The 9187-nt window shown below is 41.8% G+C and overlaps 1 protein-coding gene across 1 annotated transcript in view; it reads left to right on the forward strand.

Annotated features, from left to right (window-relative positions):
- The window catches only part of shisa9a (shisa family member 9a), a 52117-nt gene extending 43391 nt beyond the window's left edge, over positions 1-8726 (forward strand). The window contains exon 4 of the mRNA XM_053868886.1: positions 2712-8726. Within this exon, the coding sequence (XP_053724861.1) occupies positions 2712-3535 (824 nt within the window). The 3' untranslated portion in view covers positions 3536-8726. The remainder of the gene's footprint in view (positions 1-2711) is intronic.
- The last annotated feature ends 461 nt before the right edge of the window (positions 8727-9187 follow it).

Here is a 9187-nt window from a genome sequence, read left to right on the forward strand (position 1 = left end):
AAGTCATTGCTGAAACAAAAAATACACCAGACTGTCTCACAACCGATTACAGCCTTCATACACTTCATTGGTTGTACTGTGTCTTCCTGATCGGATGGATCAAAATCCTGTCCCCACACGGCCTTGTGGGATTCAGTTTGACTCATGTGCTCGAAAGCGTGCATCATGGCAGGTCTCACTGCTGTTGTATAACACTTTCCTTATGCTCTAGGTATTACTTGTCTCTCGTAGATCACCCCTGACGGTCCTCTCAACCCATCCTACCATGCCTGCACTCTCCTCTTCACCTCTCCTCATCCCTGTAAAAACATGTATAGCTACAAATGAGTGGTGTTTTGACCATGCCTCCACAGACACAGTGAAGCAAAGCAATGGCTACAGTACGCGCTATACGGTTGTGGACCTTCGGGGAAAACAGACCCGCATGGTAGAGTCACCTTTTGTGTCTCTACCATTGAGCATCTTCATCTGGGAATGAAAATTCTTCTTTAGAATCTGAGTCAGTCAGATTTGCTCTTGCTGCAAAATTACAACGTAAGATAGTCTTCAAACTCCAAGACTTTGATAGAAACAAGCCCATACAACATATAGTATACAGTATTCCATGATTTTTCTTTACTTCCAAACCTTTGCACAGTACTGTATGTGTATATTCTCTCATTGTTAAAGGAGGTTAAGGGTGTTAAGGGTTTTTATTCATCAAACTAATATCTGGAGCAAACAGCAACCCCCAGTTCTCCAAGGCTGGATATAAGAGAAATGAAGATATTGAGGGAGGATTGTATCTGCTTGGATTGGTTATAAGTGATACCTTGAGATTTTTTTGGATCCACAATGCTGACACAGAACCTGTGGTCTTTACTACTTGGATTTGTTAGAGTGTAAATATCATGCGTCTGACGGCGAAGTTAAATGTCTGAAGTCAAAGGTTAATGACTGTAGTTGTTTTAAGTAGGGCAGCACGTCCATCACTGAGGTGGAATACAGCAAAGACATGTTGAAGCCAAAGTCTAATCCTAATAAGGTCATTATGTTATCGGCGCTGAGGGACTACAGAGTAGCTCTAGTTGATTTTTTTTCTTCTTCCTTTGCATAATGTGTGTGAGTCCCAGTGGGATGCTGGCCTTTCACAGGCAGACGCACGCAGCGCTCACACAAACGCTGCCGCGGTGTATTCCGTTCCCACTCACGTCCTCCGCTTGATGTGTGCACCGCTGAACTGAGTGCCGTGGGATTGATTCACCTGTCGCCTGAGCAAGTTTGATTCCCCGGGGGCTGTCTTGTGCCGGCTCAGCTGGAGGGGGGAGATTCTCTGCCCCGACTCTTTGCCCCCCTCTCACCTCCTTATCCCACAGCTCCCTCTATCCTTGCATCAGGGTGCTTGCTTGTCTCTCTGCCATTCACTGAGCAATGACGTTGATTTATAGTTCCAGCGTTCAACAAACTCACAGAGCGTGTTAACTTTATCTTCAAGGACATGGAGACAAGAAGGGCTAAAGAGGGATGAATCGTCTGTGAACACGGATAAGACAGAAAATATTTCATAGTGATAGCTGGAGCTGTGTGACAATGACTGACAGAGGGGAATAAATACATGGCAGTAAACCAGAACAGAGTACGCTTGGCAAAACAAACAAATCCTCAGGTTGTAAACCACTCAAATCAGATTTAGAGCTTTTAATTATGTCTGCTCACTCGGAATTCAACCCTTCCTTCAGTTTCTTAAAATGCATGTTGCATGTTGTTGAGACACAAACATCCTACTGTGTAGACCAGGAGAAATGAGGAGGATCACCTGCTAGTTTTTGGTGAGACACTCTTAAGCCGTGTTCTGGTCTGATCTTCAGTATTGAGGGAAGAGGACAAAGATTTGCTCATGCGTCATGTGGGTACATACTGTAGCTGGCCAGAAAACTATGAGCGCTTAGGACTGGTGGAGAGGGAGCATTTCAATTGGCTGAAGAAATAGTTACTGGGATTATTTGATGCACCAGAAACAAATGAATGACTGAACATTTGCAAAATGGCCACTGAGTTTCTAATTTGAAAATGTGAGGTTTATATTATGACTGGAAGAATGTATTTCAGAGATTTTTTTTCTGCAGATTTCAGTGCGATTTGAACAGGACCGGCCACAGGGATGAACACTTGGCATGTTTTAAATTGAGTGATGAATTATTCAAGTGGAGTTGCTGATAATGAATTAATTATTGTCTCTAGTACGCGCTGGACAACTTAATGGACTACATTAGTATAGTAAGATTGCGATTTGCTTGACCCTGAAATAAAAGGCTTTGTTGTGTAAAAGTGAACTCAACAGCAGGATGTAGTGCAAATAACCTTCATCCCCAGTTGAAGATTTTTTCTGGTTAAAATTTGCAAACAAGATGATGTTTACTGTCAGAGCTAGTATTTAACTTGTTTTCCACTTCAGCGACTCACAGAGAGTTGTTTGAATTATGTTGTTTAAAAACACTTCTCATTATGCTTCCCGTTTTATGCTGTGAAGCATCAAATATACTTTATGTTTGTCTGCAATAAACCAGTCTAAACAATTATTGGTTGACAGTGCCATCTTTTGTGTCACTAAGAACAACAAAGAAGAGTGTGGTACGTTTGCTGGCAAAAGAGATAAACAGCAGTTATGAATTGATTTTTTTTTTCCATAGTGAATTCCTCAAATTCAGAGTTTTGCAATTGTTCTATTACAGCTGCCAAGTACAACGGTGAACTCTACAACAAGCGTCGACTGATGGAGCTGCCAACAAAAGGCGGACTTCCCCTTCAACCCATGGGCAACTCAAGACCAGCAATGGGCAACATGTCATCAATAACTCCACCAATGACCAACAATCCCATGGCTTCAAACCCGATGGCCTCCAACCACATGAATCCCACCATCACACAAATGGCTTCCATGAAACCCATGCCGTCCATGACACACATGACCTCCCTCACACCAATGACCTCCTTAGGCCCTCTGACTCCAGAGCCAGTGGCAACCTATGTCACAGAGATGCCTAGCATCTCCTCCGTCTCAACGCTCCCAACAGAACGACATGGGGCTGTCGGCGGGGGACTGAAGCCGAACGGCCAGAAACCTAAGCTCAGCCACGGCCATGCAGCCCACAGCTCTCATAGTGCTCACTCTCATGCTCACAGCCACAGTAGCAAGCCGCCAGGGCTCGGCCCCACCTCCCTGGCACATATGGCAGGGACTATGCCAGGTGGCACATCCATGGGCTTCTCTAGGCCATCGGAGACAACCATGGGCTCCAGCTCAGCTACAATGGGCCGCTCTTTGGCATACAGTTCCAATACAATTGCAGCTGGGCATGCAATGGGTCTGGGGCTGAAGGGCTGGGATGGGACTGAGACGGTGGGGCGGAGAAAGACTTACGGGCACAAGAGGCCCCAGTGTACCATTCTGGAGCCAAACCAACTCCATGGCACCAGAGTTCACAGCCACAGCCAGCACTTCCTCCCCACACAGCCCTACTTTGTTACCAACAGCAAGACAGAAGTGACTGTGTGAACGGATTAAATGGTCAACGGAGGCCAAGGATGCATGAGGATTGGTGGCTCATTCATCTGAGTGGAGAAGCCGAGACGGGCTGGTCACAAATACAAATGTATGTGTATGTATGTTCTTGTAAAGAAGTTGAGGCTTGCTAGTATTAGTGAAGGATTGCCATGACTTTGTAGGGGGACAGTGGAAGCACATCGGAGGGGTTGTTGTTTCGCAGAGAGCTCATCAATCAAATTTCTCAACACATCTGTGTTACTTAACGGATGACAGGCGAGTGCAAGCCGACTATAACAGCAAGGAGTCTGTCGAGCCGGGGTCTCTGCGTATACATCGACTCTGTTATGTTAACCAAACATTTCAGTGAGAGTACACCGCTAAAGCAAAACGGCAGATCGTGAATCCGGGGCTATTCGAACCAAACCCAAGAAGCAATACGAAGGATCAAGTGTAAAGCAACAAGCATCGTGGGAAAGGAATACAGCAAGTTCACTCACAAACCCGGCGAAAGTCCTGACTGGTTTGGAGAAATGATAATTCCCTCATGCTTCGACCACAAATCTCTTGAGGGCTTTGAAACAGACACATGGCATTGGTGCTGAGCTCTGGACTGCAGATATGCCGGGCTTTGTAGTAAAGCTATTCAAAAGTGCTTTCAAATCTCTGCAGCTGAAGGTCGCTCATTTCTATAAGGCTGCAGAACAAAGACAGGAGCCGAAATGGTATTGTTCTGTTTCGGATCTCGTCTGCATGGCGAAAGATGGCCAAGGGGAAGTTGAAAGAGGTGTTATGTGGATGTTGCAGCAGCTAGCAGATGCTCCGTGGAGCATCATTATTGTATACACAAAAATGCACACAGTCATGCATGTGCAGACACGCCGGCACACACACATGTATACTGGAGACATACTGCACACACTAGGGCTTGCACATTGTTTTACCGCTCTGTTTCAAATTTCCTTCTAATTTGTGTATATGTTTTCAAGTGAACATCTTGAGCGAAAAAAGCTGACGAAAGTCCTTTGAATTTTCAAAAAGTGTTTTCATGGACATTAACTGGATGCTCAAATAACGATTTGATAAGGATTGTCGTACCCAAACAATTTGATCCATTTTTTTTTTTTGCTAGAGCACTCTGATTTTTAATTTTTTTTTTTAAATCTTTTGTGATTTTATTTTATTTCTTGCATGCATTTGCATCTAAAAACACATTTTAATGAAATTTGGCAAAAGGAATGCAGGAATATATTTACGTTTCACTATATAGTTGATTTTTTTTATTGTGATTAAAAAATGTCAACAACTATTGCCATTTCACATCTTTGAGATTTCAAGATAGTTTAAAATTTACTAATTTAACCTTTGGATTCCGGTTATTTTGAGGGAAAAATGTGGGAAAATGTCATGTAAAAAGAGCTGAAGATGGCATGACCCATAGGCCATTCTGCTGTATGACTGTCAACTTGGAAATCCATATTTAAATTAAAGTGATATTGCAAATGGATATTGCTGGGTGTTAGATTGTTTCACATTATTATAATTGTTATTATTATTTGATGAGCTGGCATCATCCCTGTTACAAAACTATGAATTCAACATTATGTGTAGATGACAGATGAGTGGCAATAATGGAAAACAATATATATGATTGACAGCGTGAAAAATAATTTGCTTTCTCGCTAATTTTCCTGAATTGCTAGTGAAATTCTCCTCTTTGATTTATTTATCTGGAAATACTTTCAGTTTCATTGTTTGTAAAGTCTTGTCTCAATTTGAAGCAAGTGTATTCCTGGATTCTCTGTCCTTCAAACCTCAGCAGTTCAAAGGAGGGGTTCAAATGCAACGCGACCTATGGTCAGTCTTCCTTCAACAGGGGGATGTTTGAGAGGAAATATGAGTGTAAGTGAAATCAACTGCTTGTTGCTGGACGAATGCTGGCGTCAGAAACCAGACTTCATTAGATCACACACTCAGTCAAGCTGTGGCTGAAATAAACATCACAAGCATCTGGGAAGAAAAAAAGATTATTGGGTTACAAGACACAAAAATAAATCTATAAGACTAACAAATAGGCCAGAGCTGCTCCCAGCTCTCTTTCCATGTTCTATTTTCATGTGTGATTTATCGCCATATCCGTAGCCACTCTCATTAATTTGACTTTGTAATCGAATGTGCTACTTGCTTTACATGATACACTCTCTTGACTCTGGTGAGATGAGTGAGCCGTGATCGAGTTAAGACATATTTCAATAGACAGCCGGTCGAACGTGGCGCGTTTTATGATCTGATTGATTTAATCGTGTGTGTTGATGGTCAGAGCTGTAGTGGGAACCCAAGAACACTGGGCGCCAAGCGAGTCGCACGCACCAGCAACAGTTTCGTCGCATGTGATTTTAGGTCAATAAAGAAGGATTCAGAGCAGCAGGAGCAGAGTTGGCTTCGAAGAGCTAATACAGACAGTTCTGATGGTTTATATCATTCATTGATAAGAAACGTGTCAAGTTTTTCACGTACTAAATGGAGCCATCCTTTTTGGAGGCATGTTAAAATCCAAATGACCGAGCATGGTCTACCTTGAGCTTCCATAGCTTAATGGTGTCAGAGGTGGGATTGTCAGCTTAGGCTGCTTCAAGTTTGAAACCAGTATCATAGAACTAGCTGTGACGCTAGACAATCAGGAACTGTATGGAGAAAACATGACCATGGTGGTCGCAGGCTGTACGATGAGCTAAGTCAGCACATTCCACCCTGGTTTGGGGGTGTCTGCGGTTGTCTTGGGAAAGGAAACCCTACTGGAATCTGATGTTGACATGCTGAGCAAATGAAGGGCAACCACTACAGCTCCCGCTGAAAAAAAAAGGAAAACATCACACACATGAATAAAAAATTAAACCGGTTAAGATAAGAGCCAACTTCGGCGCGGATATTTCTCGCACCACATGCTGCGACGCCCCTGCGGCTGTCACATTATTTGAAAAGCAAGATCAAAAATAGGCATGGAGCTGGATTTCACCAGGGCATTAAAAAGTATCACACCGCATCACAAACACACACATGTACAGAGCGTCACTGCAACATAAAGACTAAAACTCAGTACTGTTGTACACAAAAGACTGTGAAACTCCAGACCTTGGCCCCTTTGTAGCGAGAACTATTATGCTTTTTTTATATATATATATATACATATATATATATACATATACAGTACAAGTATTATGAGCCTTTTCTCTATTATTTCTTCTTTTCTTATGTTTTTGGGCTTTCTCCATGTTTGGAAATGTCGAGCTTTGCAGAATTGTCTTCGAAGAACACAAACAGAGCTGTGATGAGTCTGTACAGTCATGATGACACACGCTCTCCACGAACTCCCCTGTGTACAGTGTTCCAGCAGGAAAAATAAGTGATTGATTCTGTGTGCCAAAAGATGCAATTCAGTTGTCATTTGATATTATATTGTGTGTCCTTTTGAACACTGCACACCTTTTTACTCACTTTCTATGTGTGTGTTGTGTGATAAAAAGCACTGAACAAGCGTTATCAATTCTTTGCATTTTTTTTTTGTATGTAACAGAGAAGTGGGTCAATGTTTGCTCAGGATGTATAATATCAGACCCAATTGACTTAATCCAGTAATGCGGAAATGTGGAAATGCGATCGCCACCACACACCGATCCATTTCACGAAAAGGCCAGTCAGCGTTGAACAAGCAGAGCAGCCACTGGAACGATCGGCTATCATGCAAAGAGGCGGATGCTGGAGCAAAACAAATAATAAAGGAGGGGCCCTCCGTTCTCGGCTAAGAAAGAGTGGGACTCGGTTTCACTGGCAGGGTCACAGATGATGGGATCAACAGCACACATGACTGGGTTTCAGAAGCAGCCATGTCTGACATTTTACTTCAGATGAATCAGGTCAAGAAAAACATTCCACTGCAGAAAAAAAAGGACAGCCAGTTGTGTAGTTCGGGGCCAAATCTTTCACTTTGCAGTTCAAGTTGTCAACCTAGCTCTGACTAAGATTTACTGATATTTCTTGTAAAAGTGTTTTCAGATAATCGCTAAGCTATCACAAATAAATGGTCCAGCACTGCCTGCTGCAAACCTTTAACAGCATCCACACAGAGATATATATTTTTTGCACCATGTACCACATATGTAAAGTTTATTGCCACAAGAAAAGGTTGCTAAGATTGTTGCAGTGAGATTTGTGGAAATATTTTATATTCACAGAATTTATTGACCTAATCCGTGTTATTCATGATGTGTATTTTAGCAAGATTGTGTTGCAATGTGCATTGCCTTTGTCATATTTTTGTGTGACCCTAAATGAAATGCCAAGGATACACTTTGAAATAGGGATGCACAATATGGATGCTGTCAAAAATATATATGTGAGGGGCTTGAACCAGACAGGGTACTAGAAAACCCTTGTGATCCACTTGTCAATTTGACTTTCCTTTGGTTGCCCACTGAGAAGCTAACAGTTGTTCACCTCCACATGATGTCAGTTACTGTGATATTACCAGTATTCAAACCTCTCTCTTGGCACCTACTGTGTACAGTGTTTCAGCAGGTGAGTGACTCTCTTGCGATATTGTCGCAAACCTGCTCTAACCATCTGTAACAGCCATTTAAGTTGATGAAACAAGTACATATTCAGAATGACGGCAAAATCAAATTCTTGAAATGTATCGTGCATCCCTAATTTAATATCTTCAATAATAACAATGTAATTAGGTTATTCCTAAACGATTGTTTCAGAACTTGATGGATCTATATGAATGCTTTATTTCTTTTCATCTAGGTTGAAATGAGGATGATATGATTAGACAGTATCACATGAATATTATGTCGTTTTTTTAGACTTCATTTTGACAATTGTGATATGTGATGAATCTCATTTGCATTGTAACTTATGGTTTTATTATAGCAGCCACTATATTATGTTGACGTCATGGTTTGCCATCACATCTTGTTGACTTCATTTTTTTTTTTTTTTTATCACTTTGTCTCCCTGTTTAAAATGACTTCAAGTAGTGAAATCCGATGAGGTGATTGATTTCTTTTTCTGTGGCAATTTCAATTCATTTGTTGGTTTTGCCGCCGGTAACATTACATTGATCCGAGGTTGGTCATAAGCTGTCCATTGTGATCTGTGTAAAGGTTGAAATTGGTTATTTTTCCTGCCTAATTAAAATTTCCATGACAAATGTTTGGACGTGCTTCCTTTGTTTGGGGGTGGGATTGGATTTTAAAGTGCTTTGCAAATATAACTGAGCTGATTTTAGCAATAGTAACGCTCAGATAAGTCCATTAATATTGTATTATATAAAAAAAAGCAGAAGCCTCAAGGTGAAATATTAGTGAGGAGTTTTCCATCAAAGTCTCAAGAGAGCAGAAAAGCGGTTTTCTGTTGTGGCCTTTAACCACCACATATATGAAGTGAGTGGAGCAGCAGTGGTGCCGTTAGGTTGAGCTCAGGCAGGAAAGGTACTGAATATCAATATTTGATATGGAGGAGGAATCTGAATTATTGATAAGGCAAATCACTGGTAGTGTTTGAGAAATGAATCCTAACAGTTCCATTAGCGACGTGGTGAATCAGGGATGACGCTGAGTTTTTGCACGGTAAGCACACGCCGGGGCAGTGTTCCCTCTCACC

The sequence above is a fragment of the Synchiropus splendidus genome, chromosome 1, assembly GCF_027744825.2.
Source record: "Synchiropus splendidus isolate RoL2022-P1 chromosome 1, RoL_Sspl_1.0, whole genome shotgun sequence".
Lineage (NCBI taxonomy): Eukaryota > Metazoa > Chordata > Actinopteri > Syngnathiformes > Callionymidae > Synchiropus > Synchiropus splendidus.